The sequence below is a fragment of the Rhinolophus sinicus genome, chromosome 14, assembly GCF_057876585.1.
Source record: "Rhinolophus sinicus isolate RSI-liver-muscle chromosome 14, RSI-T2T, whole genome shotgun sequence".
In the NCBI taxonomy this organism is placed as follows: domain Eukaryota; kingdom Metazoa; phylum Chordata; class Mammalia; order Chiroptera; family Rhinolophidae; genus Rhinolophus; species Rhinolophus sinicus.
Window position 1 is genome coordinate 43,258,270 of NC_142514.1, and position 17,345 is coordinate 43,275,614.

General features: G+C 40.0%; 1 protein-coding gene across 1 annotated transcript in view; it reads right to left on the reverse strand.

Annotated features, from left to right (window-relative positions):
• Positions 1 to 1,146: 1,146 nt before the first annotated feature.
• Positions 1,147 to 17,345, reverse strand: part of CYP2J2 (cytochrome P450 family 2 subfamily J member 2) — a 33,122-nt gene continuing 16,923 nt past the window's right edge. Inside the window, exons 5-9 of the mRNA XM_074334800.2 lie at positions 15,540 to 15,716; positions 13,600 to 13,741; positions 10,751 to 10,938; positions 7,685 to 7,823; positions 1,147 to 1,655 (exon numbers count right to left, since the gene is read on the reverse strand). Of these exons, the coding sequence (XP_074190901.1) occupies positions 1,477 to 1,655; positions 7,685 to 7,823; positions 10,751 to 10,938; positions 13,600 to 13,741; positions 15,540 to 15,716 (825 nt within the window). The 3' untranslated portion in view covers positions 1,147 to 1,476. The remainder of the gene's footprint in view (positions 1,656 to 7,684; positions 7,824 to 10,750; positions 10,939 to 13,599; positions 13,742 to 15,539; positions 15,717 to 17,345) is intronic.

Below are 17,345 nucleotides of genomic sequence, written 5' to 3' on the forward strand. Positions count from 1 at the left end.
AACAGTGTAAGGGGCCCTGGAGCTTCTAAACTAGTGTGGAAATAAGAGCGTTAAAAAGTCAGATAATATAATCTTTATATTAATGCTTGGGCAGGACTAGAGCTGATATTTTAAAATGTTTCCAATGAGCTTTGAGGTAAAAAAAAAAAAGGCATTTCACATTGCCAGAAAATTCAGCTACTCCCAGTTATCTACTCCCTCAAGGATTCTGATTAATTGTGGTTATGACTCTCTTGGCTTTGGGTCCCGTTGCACAGGTTAGGTTAGGATGAGTGCCCAGTGGCTTTACATTTATTCCACAAGCAATGGGTGAAGGCCTGCCCATCTAGAATCATGGAAAATGTGTAGCAGAGCAGGAATGGGACTCAGAGATGACGTCAACAAAGCCCTTCATTTTACAAATGATTGTAAATACATTACGTCAAGTATTTTGGCCAATTTCTTAATCTCCTACTTGGGTGATTTGATTGGGGAAAAAGAAAAAGAAATGAAAGACAAGATCCCAGTTAGATGGGAAGTTCAAAATCTGTTGTGATTTATTTTATTCTAGTAATATAATTTAGGGTGATTTCTACAGATGCAACTTCCCAGCAGTTTACAAAGAAAGTACTCACTTCCTCTTCTTCTTCCAGGCTATAGGAAATCTTCCAGGTAGTTCTTCCAGATGTACTCTCGACTCTCCCAGAAGACTACATGCTGGGGGACAGAGTTGGAGTCTGGCATTTCTGGCTCCCTGCTATAAAATACTCTACCAGGACCCTGCTGAGTTTAAGCTGGTAATAAGTGCCACCCAAAAGCTGACAATCTTCTGGCAACACTCTGCTCGGCCCTGGTTCCAAGACCAAGGTAGGATTTCCTTAGGGAAACCATACAAACTGCTTCTTCCTCAAAAGCCTGCCTATAAATAAGGAACAACATCTGCCATGCTGACTTCCCAGAGGGCCATTCCGAGGAAGAAGCAAGATAAAGCTTGTTGAGTGCTACCAAGAGTGAGTATTGATAGCAAACTTCGGTGACGGCCCCACCAGTGACCGCTTCCAACTCTTATCAACCGTTTGGCATGACTTTGACCTGAGCCACTTCAACAGGCCAGAGGTAAATTGATGTCTGAGGAAAGAAGCAAGAAGGAGGCAGATTACAGCGATCAATTTTATGATGTGCTTTATGGTTTCCAAATCACATAAAGCCCATTATTTTCTGTGATTCTCACAGCAATTCTTCCTTTCCAGAAGGAATCATTATCTTCTTTTCATCTCCTGGATGAAAAGGTAAATCACAAGATACATGATTTGCTCAAGGCTACAGTGTAGGAGATAACAAAGTGGATGTGGATACAGGTTCTCTGAGTCCAATGCCTACAATCTTCCTCAGAGCTACTTCAATTCTGTTCCCTCACTTCTGAGCAGGCGCCGTGCCTTCAAAGGGAGGACATGCCGACTCTTCTTGCTTTCCTTTCCCCTCTGCTTCCTCAACACTTCATGCCCGAGGAATAGCACAGATGCGGTGGCTGGCTGGGGAGATGGTGATGCCCATTCTGGATTTCAGGGTCAGCTTCTCATCATGGGGGGGCTTAAAGGTAAATTTTTGCAAAAGGGAAGTGAAGAAAATAAACAGCTCAGTCTTTGCCAACTGTTCTCCAAGGCATGCCCGCCTTCCTGAAAGACAAGAACATAAGACAAGTTATCTTCCCAGCTGGTGCCGATGCCCAGCCCTGATTGAAATCTTCTACGTCTTCAAAATCTGAACAGAGGAGGGCCTGCTAGGCCATGGGGCTTTCAATCTGACAGCCACCTGGTTTAAGCATAAACATTAGTCCAGACTCACAAACTCCAGTGCCTTCAGAGGTCAGACAGGTGAGGCATCGGGATGAAGGGGCAGCATGTAGACAATAGAAGTAGGAGGCCAGGGTTGACCTAGAAAGGCTGTCTAGCCTACAGGCTTTCAGAAATCAATTAGCAAACAATGACAAAAGCAGAAAACAAAATTCTCTGTTGTTTTTTCAATTGCTGAAAAAAAACTGTCCAAAAATGAAGCCAGTAGATGTCAGAGCAGGGCTTCTGAAGCACAAGGCATCTTTCCCCTATGTCACGTTTCCCTCCTCAATGATTGGGGGTCTCACTGACACGGGTGGGCTCCACATAGGAACTGCTTCAGCCTCCCTCCTTATACATGGCGGTCCTTCCCCCAACAGGGCCTTGGCTTGTGATGTGTGGGCCCCAGACTGGAGCCTTCAGGCCGAGGCCCATGCTTGGCCCTGTCCTAACCACATGCCACCCCAGGTGTATGAGTCCAGAGCTGGAGGCAGAAGGTCAGAGATGCAGTTCAACTCCTCCCACTTCATAGCCATGCGATTCGGGGCAAATGAAGTTACCACCCTAGGGATTAGTGGAAATGGGTGTGTTTAAGCTGGGAACTTTATTTTATGTATTGTGGGAGCTACACACTGAATACAAAGAATGCATATAGCAAAACAAAGTATTTTGATACATCTTCTGGATAATCATAAACATTTTAGCTATAAAATAGCATATCCTTAACTTCATCTGGTTAATTATAAAAAAAAAAGAAGAAGAATACAATTGAAAAGACTACCTTTAAAAATGCCTTTTTGGTTGTAGCATTACTAAAATAGCTTTGTGTATATTACACTCCTTTACTATGATACTTTCCATATCATGCTTTTTATTCTAAAATCTTTTCAAAAGTACAGACAACTTGCAAGAATACTATAGAAAATCAATTTTTCCAGAGTCATTTGTGTATATATTGCCTATACAGCACCCAGGAAATTTCAGTATGAATTCCCTGAATCAAAGACATTCTCCAACATAACCAGAATATAACTGTCAAATCAGGAAATCATCACCATCGTCTCAGAGCCCAATCAGGTTTTGCCAGTTGTCCCAATAATGTCCTTTATTATAAAATGATCCAGTTTAGTATCTGATTATATTAGGCTGTCATGCAAAGCAATTCTCAACTTTCATGACTGGCATTTTTGAAGATGACAGACCAATTATTTGGTAAATGTCTCTCATGTTTCCCTGGATTAGATTCAGGTCATGAGATCATGCATTTCCAGCGGGAATATCGCCAGAGTGAGGCTGTGCTCTTCTCATTTCACCCTATCAGGTGGTACATGATTTTGGTTGTTTCCATTATTGGTGAAGTTAACTTTGATCACTTACTTACAGATGTGTCTATGACATTCTCCCCTGTACAATTGTTTTTTCTCTTTGCAACTAATAAATACTACTCGAGAGTATGTTAATAGACCATTCCTCATTGAATTACTGTGTTTCACTGAAAATGAGACCTAGCTGGACCATCAGCTCTAATGCGTCTTTTGGAGCAAAAATTAATTTAAGACCCAGTCTTATTTCAATATTACATAACACCGGGTCTTATATAATACAAGACCCTGTCTTATATTATCGCTTCAAAAGATGCATTAGAGCTAATGTTCCGACTAGGTGTCATTTTCAGGTAAACATGGTAGCCTCCATTGCTATTTCTTGGCCAAATTAGTTATTACTCTAATGGCTGCCGATTCATGACTTTCTTAGTGAGAGGAAATGAAATTATAATGCTATAACATCAGTACAAAGGCCAGGCCATATAGCTCAGGATTGGGAACATATGTTAGAAATCTCTTCCTTGAAAGAAGCTACCCATTGGTTCTAATTCTTCCTTTAGGAAACTTTCAAAATAAATCTGATTTTTTCCCAATCATTGCACTCCTAAGAGCTTTATATGAGTTATCATTTTGCCACCAGTGTCACCACAAATTCCTTTAACTTAGTTCTAACAGGGTAAAGTGTCTATTGGGTTGATGCAAAAGTAATTGCAGCTTAAAAGGTTAAAAATAATTGCAAAAACTGCAACTACTTTTGCACCAACCTGAGAGTCTTCTTACCATTACTCTTTGTTAAATGCACTGACGTTTGTCTATATCTACAACATGCCTCCTTCCACATCTCTCGCTGCCACAGACTGAATTCTCTAACTTAAATGTGATCAATCAGCATAGAATAATGAGGGTCTATTACTTCTTTTGTTCTAGAGTTGCACTGTATAATATAATAGTCATTAGGCACATGTAGCCATTCAAATTAAAATTAAATTACATTACTAATCAGTTCCTTGGTTGTACTAATTACATTTCAAGTGTTCAATAGCCATATATGGCTAGTGGCACTGTAGTCACAGCACAATATTTGCTTGCATTTGTCTCTGGAGAGTATTTTTTATGTTTTGTTGCAGTATTTGGATGTGTTTTCAAAAAATAATTCCAATTATATTTTATAAATGTTTATAGTGAGTAAAAAAAACACTCATGAAATGGCTTGACTTTTAAGCCATTTACTTCTGGTTTAGTTTTTTAAAGAAATTCTGGTATCTATATGTTTTATAAAGTTTTGGCCTTGAAGTGATAGCTCCAGGTTATTGCAGATATTGATTCTATTGCTAATATATACGACTTCTACAAGCCATTTGAAATGGTAGAAATGTTCTTGACTAGTATTATCAAACTTCTTTCAAAATTGCATGTATACACAATGGAATGAAACTGGAGATCAATAGCAGAAGATAAACAGGAAAATTGACAAACAAGTGGAAATTAAACAATGTATTCTTAAATAATCAATGGGTCAAAGAAGAAATCACAAGAAAATGTAGAAAATATTTGGAGACAAATTAAAATGGAAACACAACATATCAAAACTTAGGGGATGCAGTACAAGCAATACTAAGAGGGACGTTAATAATGGTAAATGCTTGCATTAAAAAACAATAAGGTACTGAAATCAATATCCTAACTTCACACCAAAAGGAACTAGAAAAAGAAAAAAAAAAAAAAAACTAAACCCAAAGTCAGCAAAAGAAAGGGAAGAATAAAGATTACAGCAGAGATAAATGAAATACAAACTAGAAAAACAATTGAAAAAAAAAAGGCTTTCTTTGTTGTTGTTGTTTGTTTTTTTGTCCAGATAACAAAAATTAACAAACTCTTAAGTAGACTAACTAGGGAAAAAACAGAGATGAATCAAATAGATAAAATTAGAAAGGAAAGAGAGACATGACAACTGATGTCACAGAAATAAAAAGGATTATAAGATATTGCCATGAACAATTATATGTCAGTAAGTTGGACAATCTTGAAGAAATGGATAAATTCCTAGAAACATCCACCTTACCAAGACTGATATCATAAAGAAATAATAAATCTGAATAGGCTTATAACTACACTGAATATAATAAAGACAGGCAAGCAATAAACAAAAAAACCTTTCAAAATAAAAAATAAAAAAGAAAGAAAATGTCATCATTCCCTCCACATTTCTTAGTTAGCATTCCTGAAAAGGAAATTCTTTCTCTCTCCATTTTATTTATTCACTCATTTATTTATATCAGTATGAATTCACACATTCCTATTTTTATTCAAAGGGTTTAAGTCTGTTATTATTTGCCTTGATGCTCAAGCTATTCCATATTTGGCTAGTAAAGGCCCTTTCAAGCTGGTATTTCCTTACTTTTGGACACAAAATATATATTCCAGGCTCATTTTATGCTTTCTCTTCCTCAGCCTGGAATCAGCCATTTTCCACAGAAGTCCTGGTTCCTTTAAGTGGCTAATGAATCTGGAAACCATGATCTGGACATTAGAGATGCTCATTGGTATCAAGGTGGTGTTGCTCTCAGGACATCTCAGTGGGTAGAGCTAGGAAACCCATGTGTGTATGTAATGTGAGTATATACACACCCACATTTACATTTACAAGGTCTGACAAGTTTGCGAAATTGTTGCAACGATATTACTAACCTTTTTTTGATATCAGAGGGATTATTCATTATGAATTTGTACCAACTTGACAAGTAACCAAGTTTACTATTTGGAGGTGCTGAAAAGGCTGCATGAAAAAGTTAGACGACCTGAACTTTTTGCTAATTCATGGCTCTTGCATCACGACAATGCACCAGCTCACATGGCACTGTCTGTGAGGGAGTTTTTAGCCAGCAAACAAATAACTGTATTGGAACACCCTCCCTACTCACCTGATCTGGCCCCCAATGACTTCTTTCTTTACCCAAAGATGAAAGAAATATTGAAAGGAAGACATTTTGAAGACATTCATTGCATTAAGTGTAATACAACGACAGCTCTGCTGGCCATTCCAGAAAAAAGTTCCAAAATTGCTTTGAAGGGTTAACTAAGCACTGGCATCGGTGCATAGCTTCCCAAGGGGGAGTACTTTGAAGGTGACCGTGTGATATTCAGTAATGAGGTATGTAGCACTTTTTCTAGGATGAGTTCATGACCTTAATTGTCAGATCTCCATATATTTATTTCTACATCTATCTACCTGCCTACCAATTAAAAAACAGAGTTCATATCCATCACCCCGATTCCAACCCAACAAAACAGAGTTCATTCTATTAGCTCCCTTTCTCTATTTGTATCTTCCTCCCACTATCTTTGATGTTTCTCTTGGATCAGCATCCCGTTTATAACTTATCTCCCTTCGCCGTCACAAGCACCCTGTGCAGACTTCACCTCATCTTGATCATGCTCTGACACCCACTTTAGGCTTCTGCCATCCCCTCCCTGTCGAATTCTTTCTCACCCCACTTGGACTGCAGTACCCCACATTGGTCACTACCACCATCTCTCTTGCATGTGTATTGACCTATTTTCTCCCTAAATAATACATATTCAATGCAAAAAGAAAAACATGTGAAAAAGAAAAGTATAAAAAAAGACAATAAGAGATGTAAAAATGCCATGGTTAAGACCTCAAAACCTCACTTTCATTACCTTTAAAGTGGTGATAGCAATTTTAACCTTGTAAGTTTACACAAGAACATGCTGCATGGAAACTGGTTTGTTTTTTTCCTGCTTGATTTGTTGTCATATCCTCAGTGCTAAATACTTGGCACATAATAGATACTCAGAAATATTTATAGAACTGAAGAATTAGGAAATTACTTGAAATAATCTATGAAACATACCTTTTTCAATACTAACAAATATATTCAGAATTTTTGTTTTTCATTTGACAATGTTTTAAGTAAACATCCTTTTGGAACTGGCTATTTTGGAAACGTGAGAGTTTTTATAGCATCCTCTTTTGCACTATTGAGTTGTCTACCATGTAAATGCATTAACTAGATTCTAAAAGCTAATTAAAATTAGAAAAGGCAAAAGGACTTCTTCTGGGAGTGTTTATACTGTCAAGCTGCGGTAATCAGAGTCGCTCCTGCTGCCCATGATAAGCAAGCAGCCCCTTTCCTTGACCCCCCTCATCCCCTTATTATAAATTGTCTCAAGTTCTGAGTGAATGGGTGGCCCTTGAAAAGAACTTGGGACATTTAAAGATTCTCTAAAGACGACTAGTGCCCAGCCTTCCCTCTGAGCAAGAGGGGAGGTCTGAGTATCTGTCCCCAGTGTCCTGGGGGACAGAACAAAGTGAAGCTGAAATCAGAGGCCAGTGAGGGCTGAGAAGTCAGGGCAGCCTGAAGCAACGCTGACCAGGGAGTCCTGTGGTGCAACCACAGACACAGGGAGTCACGCTGGGCAGGGCTATCCGGAGATGGTTCAACTAAGGCAAAAGACCGCAGGGAGAAGAGCAGGAAGGGCTGAGAGTGCGACTCTGGACTCACACACTCATCCTTCGCAACTTACCTATTGAGAAAGGCAGAAAGGCTTCCCTTTTCTTAAACTGTCCATTCTCCAGAAAATGCTCCGGATTGAATGTGTCAGGGGTGGCCCACTCTGTGGGGTCCCTGTGCAGTGCAGTCAGGTTGGTCAGGATTATGGTCCCCTGGAGAAGGCAGAAAAGACTCAGTCAAGGCTTCCCCTCACAACACACCTCTGCAAAGGGATGGAAGTCCCCTGTTCCCAAGCCTGGGCCTGACCTGACCACATCCCCTCTTCCCAACCCACAGTCTTCTCAGACAGTCACCCCGCCCATGACCCCGCTCTTTGCCATGGGATAACTTGCAATGATGCACTGGAATCGCCTGCTGGGAATTTTACTAGGGAAATGTGGTTCCTCTTCACTGCCGTATGGATCTTGTCCACAGGGACAAGTAAGTGCAGGACTTGGGAGGGGCACGTGTGCATCAACGAGAGAAGAACATAACAGCCTGCCAGTCAGTACTGCACCGAAATCAACCCCTTTGCTCAGTGAAGTGATAACTATGGCAGCTCTACCAAGGTAAAAGATGGCTCATTCTGTTTCTCCCATTCTCTTCCCTCCAATGTCTACTTCACTGCAGAAGAGGTTTAATAATAGAATCAGGTGCCCAGTAAAAGGAATCACTGTCATGAAAGCATACAGAAAGAACCCCAAGAGTCCTCCTGAAAGCCTGCCTTCCCCTTATTGTGCCTCATCTGATCCTTCAGTGAGGCTGGTCAATTTACTTGAAATTTCTTTTGATTCTGTCACCTCCATTCTGTGTGCACTGTTGCCGTCTTAGTCCAGGCTACCAACCTTGCTTGCCTGTACTCCTATCATAGCTGGCTAACTATGCCTCAGAGCTTCTCTTTCCCCTTTCAATCTGCTCCACACTCTGAAAGCAGAGTTACTTTGAACATCCTTTAATCATGTCACACGCATCTACCCATCTACCTACAACTGGAACTGGATAGATACCCTTCAATAGCTTCTCATCACTCTGAGGTGAGCGATCCATTGCCTGACCCCTGTTCGGGCCACATGCTCTCTGCCTGCACTCTCTCTCCTATTACCTTGGCCTGCTTTCAGTTTCTCAAACATACTGTGTTCCATTTATCCCATGTCTTTTTAAATGTTTCCAGTTTCTGGAATGTCTTTCCTCCCCACTTTGTCACTGAGCTAACTCTTAATTATTCTGTTATCCTCAGTTCCAACATGACTTCCTTTCAAAGGCTTCTCTGACCACTCCTGCTCTTACTACCCATTCAGCCAGCCTTCCTCTTTATGGAAACCAGTGAATTTTTTCCCTTGAACAGTTATCATGGTTTCTATGCATGTACTTGCATAATAATTTTCCTCTTGGTTGTTTTCCCAGACCTGAGCATTTCAGGTGTTTAATGATCATTTGTTGAATTAATAAAGAATAATCACTGCTATTTTAAGCTCTTTCTATACTAAGCATTAGATTAAATGTACTACATACTGGACCTCACTTTACTTCCACCTGTGAGGTAGGTTTACATGTATTTTACAAATAAAGAAATTGAACCTCCTAGAGGTTAATAATGTGCCCTGAGTTACGTAATGGGAAGAGACAGGGCCATTATTTCCACCAGGTCTATTTGACATTAAAACCATGGCTCTTAGCCTTTACAACATACTCAGTTAGATCTCTGAGTTCCCAGGATTGTTAGTAAAGTTGACATTAAAAATCGGTGGTAGAATGAGTATGTTGAGCTGCGCTGGTTCTCTGGACTTCAATGAATTGATAGAAAATTGCCAACAGCATTTGTGAAATAATTTAAACCTTAGCCTTCACCTACAACAGTCAATCAATTAGAAAATAGTGAATGTAGCAGCAGCTGTAGGAATAGCTGCTGTTCTTGACTCTGCAGGGACAGTGACCAAGGAGTATCCAGTGGGCAAGCTCCTCAGGTTCAAGCCTCTTGAGATCGTCTCCAGGTAGGACACACATAATGAAACACACACAAGCTGGAATGGACCCACAACGTGGTGAGAAAGCAAAGGAACTGTAAATGTGCAGTGCGCAGAGAGGACGCTAGGGGGCGGGGGAGAACTGCCTGCTGAAATCCTAACATGGGTAGGCTGAGTGAGATCACAATTTTCCTTTGTGAGGAGACAGAATTTAACAGGGACCAACTGAAAACAATTGCAAGAAGACTCTTAAGTCAAAGTAAATTAACTCCTGTATAGAGAACATGGTTTAGTACAAAAAAAGATGAGCCTGGGAATGAGAACATATCTGGTTCTGGAACTCAACTCTTGTCACTTTGTAGTTGAGAAATCTCACACAAGGTGAATTGCTCTGAGCCTTGATTTCTCAGTCTAGAAAATAAGAATCAGAATTATTCTGAGGACTAATTAAGACATTTTGAAAGAACCTATGTAGTCCATGGCACATAATTATTGCTTATATAAGTGTTGGTTCTGTTCTCTTCTTTTCTAATAATTAATTTTGCACACACTTGGATTGGTTTCTCTTATGAGACAGTCCCAAAACAGGGCTGTAAGTAAAAGCTGGACAAATGCCTGTGGGGATAGTGTGTTAGAAATACGAGCACTGATGTGACGTTGGCTCAGGTGGTCTCAACTGTCCCTTCGTATTGTATTATGCTACGAGCCCAGGATTGTGAGGCAGAATTTCCCAAAGTAAATCTGGCAAGTCCCTAGTCCTGTGAGATGCTCTAATAAGGCATAGAGTAAGATTCGATGACAAAGTCTGACTATGAACTGCTGCCAGCTGTATCTCCACAAAGATTCACAGTACACATTATATAACAAAAACAACAGTGAGAAATTCTACAGCAAAGAAAAGTCAATCTTTGCCTAAATGTATTTAACCTGAGAATCCCCCTTCTCCTCCATAATAACTATCAATATCTCTAAGGCCACACAAGGGGGAAAAAACTAGTATTAAATCGGGTATAACATAACTCGCTCCCCACTTAAGTGATTCCCCAGGGCAAGAATACAATGTCACTTTTCAAGTTCAGATTCCTGTCATTTAAAAAGATGCACTTGAAGATCTGAGGCAGGGAGTCCCTAATTACCTTGCGGAGGTGGTATCCAGCCAGGGTGGTGTCAACTGTCACTTCCCTGGGCACGTTCAAGGGGATGATATTTCCCATTCTCTGCACCTCATGGATAACGGCATTGGTGTAGGGCATGGACTCTCGAGCAGCCATGCTCGGCGGCTGTGACCGGCCAATCACTGTGTCGATCTCAGCTTGTACTTTTTCTGGAAAAGAAGAGAAAGTTCTATTAATCGATTATGCCACAACTTTCCTTGAGCCTGGTTACGCTAAGGAATGGAATAACCAGAATCAGAATGGCTAAAATTAGAGTAGGCTTTCTGGACTCTTGTTTCTCAAGGAAATATAAGACTGGAAAGCAGGCCCTGCTGTAAGACAATTCTGGTTGCACACATTTGCTCTGACCAATTACTGTTCTACGTTACTTAAAATCTTTGATCCTCAGTTTCCTCTTCTTATTATCTGAGGCTAAATCTACCTTTATCTTAAGGATATTTTGAGATTTATGTGAACTGATATAGGTGAGCACCCAACAAATGATAGAAGCTGTTAATTGTTTCTCAATCTCTGTTTTTTCCTTTTTCTATAGTAATAGAGATTTTAACTGGATACCTGGCTTCCCAGCCAAAGACTAATTTCCCACATTTTTTGTGACTAAATGTGACTATGTGACTGAGTTCTGAACAATAGAATGTATGTAGGAGGGATGTTTAATACTTGCAATATGCCCTTAAGGAAGGATATATGCTGCCTTCTACTTCTTCCCTTCTTATTGGTGGAAAAGCAGCTGTAGGGTGGAGCCATCTTGAGAGTGGCATCATTTTAGACACAACAGAAAAACATTGGAAAGAGCTTGGAACCCAAATGGCTCTGCAGAGTCCACTTTAAAGTTTTCATCTGAGAGTGAAATAAATTTCTCTCTTATTACTTTTACAGTCCATTTAAAAATTAAAATAGTGGTAGAATATGCATAACATAAAATATATCATCTTAATCATTTTTAAGTGTACCGTTTAATAGTGTTAAGTATATTCACATTATTATGTAAGCAATCTCCAGAACTTTTTTATTATGCAAAACAGTAATGCTATATTCAGTAACAATGACTCCCCATTTTCCCCAGCCTCTGGCAACTACCATTCCACTATCTGTTTCTATGAATTTGAGTGCTCTTGGTACTATGCATATAAGTGGAATCATACAGTGTTCATGTCTTTGTGACTGGATTATTTAACTTAACATAATGTCTGAAAGGTTCATTAATTGTAGCATGTATCAGAATTTCCTTCCTTTTTAAGGCTGAATGACATTCCAATATACCCCACATTTTGTTTATCTGCTCATCCATCAGTGGCCACTTGGATTACTTCCACCTCTTGGCTCTTGTGAATAATATTGCTATGACCATGGGTGTAAACTTTTATCACCTTAAGCCATTATTATTTTAGAGATTCTGTTGTAGAATCAAGTCTATATCCTAACTAGGCAGCTTTTAAACTGTTTTAAAAATGTAATTCACAGTTACAAAGGCATTTTACATCATGACACAGAATATATGTGTATATATATATATATATATATATTTCGAATATATATGTATATACATTCTTAGAATATATATATATACATATATATATATATATATATATATATATATATATATATATATATATATTTTTTTTTTTTTTTTTTTTTTTCATGAAGAAACTTATCCTTACTACATGGGAAGGTTTCTGATCTTTTCTATTTTATTTTATTTTTAGGAAAAAAGATCCAGTAAGTTGATTTTATATCCTTTTAATAAATTGTTACACACAGTTTAAAAAACTGTATTGTAACAGATCTGATCTCTCCTATACTCAAACTGTTCTGTGACCTGGAGAGAGAAAAATAATTATAACAGTCACAGTCATTGAGTGGGGAAGACATGCAATCTGAGGAGAAGACATATAAATAATGTGAGATAAGGACAATAATGGAGGTGCATTAGGTCATCTTTAGAGGAAAAAAATGCTTGTAATTTCTTACACAAGTGGGGAAACAAGTTATGAGGGGGAGTATTTAGTAGATTCTCCAAACAGAGCTAGCTAGTCATTTATGATGTAGAGAAATTAGGGAAATACATTCTTGTAGATGGAAGAACAGGTGTGATGATACAGAGGCATAAATAAAGACTGTGCAAAGAAAATGACGTGTAATTTAGTGAAGCAACCATGTAGGGAGGCGGACTTGAGGCTGCTAAGGCAGAGAGGCACATCCTGTGTTATAACAGACCAAAGAGTCTGAACTTTATCCACATGGCAATGGACGACATTAATTAAAAGAAGGGAAGGCTAGGACCATATTTCCCTTCTTTCCTTCTTTCTTTCTTTCCTTCCTTCCTTCCTTCCTTCCTTCCTTCCTTCCTTCCTTCCTTCCTTCCTTCCTTCCTTCCTTCCTTCCTTCCTTCCTTCCTTCCTTCCTTCCTTCCTTCCTTCCTTCCTTCCTTCCTTCCTTCCTTCCTTCCTTCCTTCCTTCCTTCCTTCCTTCCTTTCTTGTTTTGTACGATCGACGTCTAACTTCCCCTAGAACCAGATTTCATTTGAGAATATAACTCTTTCCTGGAACTCACCACAATGTCAATTACCTTCACCAGTTCCCCACTAGACTGAGTTTCCTGATGGCAGGGTCTCTGTTATATTTGTATTACATGGATCCATCACAATCCTGATAGAGAAATTGAAGAGCCTGCCATTCTGAGTCCATATTGCCTCCTACCTATCTTCCCATTCTACCATGCTATCTTTTGCCCCCAACTTTGGGGCAGCGTATTCCAGGAGGCACTATTGTGTCCTGGCCCAGGCCTACTTACTCCCTGACATGCTCACCTTGGATTTCTGGGTAGAGAGCCATGTAAAGCAGACCCCAGCGCAGTGTTGTCGAAGTTGTCTCCGTTCCAGCAAAGAACAGGTCCAGGGTACTGACGATGAGGTTTTCGTCATTGAAGCTTGAAGTAGGATTGTCTGCATGCTAGAAAGCACCACGTTTATTAGTTTAGTCAGAGGGTTCTCAGTTGCCACAACACGCAGAGGCTTCATGTGGAAGGGAAGATCCCCAGGAGAAATGGCTTTCCCTCGGTCTCCTCATGGGGCAGGGTCTTATTACAGCAATATCATTATTAGCATCATCCTGCCCAACTGCTGGAAGCTGTCATTAGTTTGGGTGGGTAAAAATCAAGACAACTATTATTTATGTGTATAATTTGGGAGAAGCTATCTGTAAGTGGAAAGAGAGGCTATGAGTGGAGAGACAGACTTGGGTTCCAATATTAGCCACACAACTCACTCTCTCTATGACCCAGGGCAAGTCACTTAACCTCTCTGTGCATCAGTTTGCTGTGTTATAAATAGTAATAACAAAACACAGCCATGAAGATGACATTAGGAATCATGTGAGATGCAAAAGGCACATAGCAAATACTCTTCAAATATTTACACTGATACTAGAAGGAATAAACTGAAATCCTCTTATGTACAGTAATTTATACATCTCTCAGTTAGTCTTTTCCTTCTCGGTGGAATCTTTCTAATTCTATTAACTAATCCTCATGGCATTTCATCATGTTCACCACTTCCTCTGAAAGCTTCAATTTCTCAGCATTCCCTCCATGTGTGGTCCCATACCTGCACACCACATAGCAAGTGAAGTCTCCTCCTCTGAGGAGAAGTCAATGCTTCTGTTAATATTGTGCCAATAAGCTGAAATAAGACAGGAGATGGGAAAGAAATCCACCATTCTGCCAACTTCCACAGTAGGAACAGATAGTGTGATGAGTCAAAAACTATGACATTAATGCAATGATGCGTATTAATCAGAGGGGTTGGTGCGTTCAAAGCTACACATCCAATTTGGCTTTTTCTCGTTTCTTTCCAATACTGTTGGGAAGTGGATGATGTGGGGTCCCACTTAGGCACTGAGGATTAGCTCTCGCATCCGACTCAGCTTTACTTGGGTTCTGCACTGGGGACTGAGGGAAGGGGTAGGTCACTGGGCACAGGTCCAACTAATAATGGAATGGTGCTCTGAGGCTCAGTTCTTATCTTTCCTTTTTTCATATAGCTCCTTCAGCTATGCGTGTAGGGTAGAGAATAGAAGATGAAAAGGCAGTGTTTGGGCATTCCCAAGGCCTCAAGCCAAATGCCACCGAACCCCTGTCTGTATTTCTAATTACCGCATCCATCCTGACTTAATGGTCCTCTTACTCTCTATGAAACACTGCCTCTGTATCTATTCCCCTGGGGTAGGCTGATAATGACCCACAAAGATGTCCATGTCTAATTACTGGAACCTGTGAGTGTTATCTCATAAGGAAAAGGGACTTTATAGATATGATTAAGGTAAAGACCTTGATATGGTTAGATTATCCTGGATAACCCAGTGGGCCCAAGAGAATCACAGGAGGCAAGAGGGCAGTAAGGGAAGATGTCAGGATGGTAGCAGAGAAGATGCTGCATTGATAGCTTTGACGATGTAGGAAGGAGCCATGAGCCAAGCAATATAGGCAGGGTCTAGAAGCTGGAAAAGTCAAGGAAACAGATTCTCCTCTAGAGCTTTCCAAGGAGCCAGCCCTGCCAACCCTTTGACTTTAGCCCCATCCAATTGGTTTCAGACTTTTGACCTTTGGAGCTATAAGACAATAAATTTGTGTTGTTGTGAATCACTAAGTTAATTTATTACAGCATCAATAGGAAACTAGTATATATACTTCCCCCTCCCCCCCATTTGTTCTTTAAGAACAAAACACAATAAACAACTTTGTTTTCCTTACCTTTTCCATTTCATTGAGGTATGCATCAATAAAATCCCTTGGTTTTTCAGAATCCCAGTCTCTCCTGTGGTTTTCAATCACACGGGCAATAAACAATTTTAGTTTCTCCCATTTGACTAAGACTGTTTTGTGTGGTCCAGGGATGAATTTCATTATCCGTGGAAAGACATTATTGAGCTAATTGAAAAAAACAAAACAATCATGGAAACAACATGTTGTCAGTTTTCCACTTTTTCAGACAACCCCAGTGTTCTCGTTCTTGCTTTTCTTTGTTTACACTTAGATCTTCACTCTTCTCATCAGTCTCATCCCTCCAGCAAAGCATTTCAGCCCTCCGTCCAAAATATATCCAGTTTCAGACCACCTGACACCACCCCAACTGGTTTGTCATCGTAGTACAAACCACCATTTCTTACTTGGATGCTATAACAGCCTCCAACAGGTTTTGTTTGTTTTTAACTTTTCTTGTTTTTTAATTGGGGAATATTGGAGTACAGTGTGTTTTTCCTGTGGGGCCCATCAGCTCCAGGTCATTGTCCTTCAATCTAGTTGTGGAGGGCGCAGCTCAGCTCCAAGTCCAGTGGCCGTTTTCAATCTTTAGTTGTAGGGGGCGCAGCCCACCATCCCGTGCGGGGGAATTGAACCGGCAACCTTATTATTGAGAGCTCATGCTCTAACAAACTGAGCCATCTGGCCACCCCCTCCAACAGTTTTTCTAATTCCATTCCATAGAACTTCCAGAATGATCATTTAACAGTTTAATCAGATCATTTCACTTTCTGGCTCTTAGTTCTTCAATGACTTTCCATGACACACTTAAACTTCTACATCATTCTCTGAGCATATAAGCTCTACCTGAGCTGGCCCCTGCAAACACCTGTCTCATCCTTTGCTGTCACTTCCTGCCATCTTACTTTCTCCAGTCCTGCCCCATTGGCCTCTGCGATGACATGAAGGATAGTCCTGTTTAGGCCTTTGCATTTGCTATTCCTTCCACCTGGAATGTTCTTCCTCTGAAATCTGTATAATCCCAGCCCCTCACTTCATTAAAGTGCTGCTGAAACGTCTACTTGGAATGGTCATACCTGATGATCCTATAAGAGGCAGAAACACTGTCACCAATTCCCATTCCTTTATTCTGTTTTATTTCCTTCATGGCAATTATTGTGTGCACGTGAGTGATATAGTATATGTTATACATGTGTAACATATGTAAAATACATAATATATGTACATATGTAAATAATTATCATATATATTTGTTAAATGTGTGTGTGTGTGTGTGTGTGTGTGTGTGTGTGTGTGTTTGTCTGCCCTCACTGAGGTGTAGTCTCCATGTGGATAAAACATTTTTTGTGAAATACAGTAGTTTTGGAATATATTTTCTCTAACAGTATCTGGCTGTTTTCTACCAGATACTGCCCCTTCTTACTCTTCCAGGAATTTCTTTTCCCTGGGGAATGTCAGCTGGGGACCCACTGAACTCTCAGGACTCCCCGTGTTCTGTCTTAATAGAAAGGAGGAAAACAGAATCACTGAATTGGGGACCCCATGACTAGAAGTGAGAACAAGGAATTCATAAATAACTTCTACAGTAATAATAATAGCTCATATTCATTATGCCCTTTTCATGTGCCAGGAGTCATGCTGACTTCTTTATCCATTTGGTATGATGGCTCCATAACCTCCAGGCAATGATGCTAGCTGGGAATAAATAATAATAAATCCACTTCTGGACACCAGAGAGGTCCCTCAACATTTGAGGCTGGTTTTTCCCTAGAAGAATCTTCCAAATCCAGAAAATTG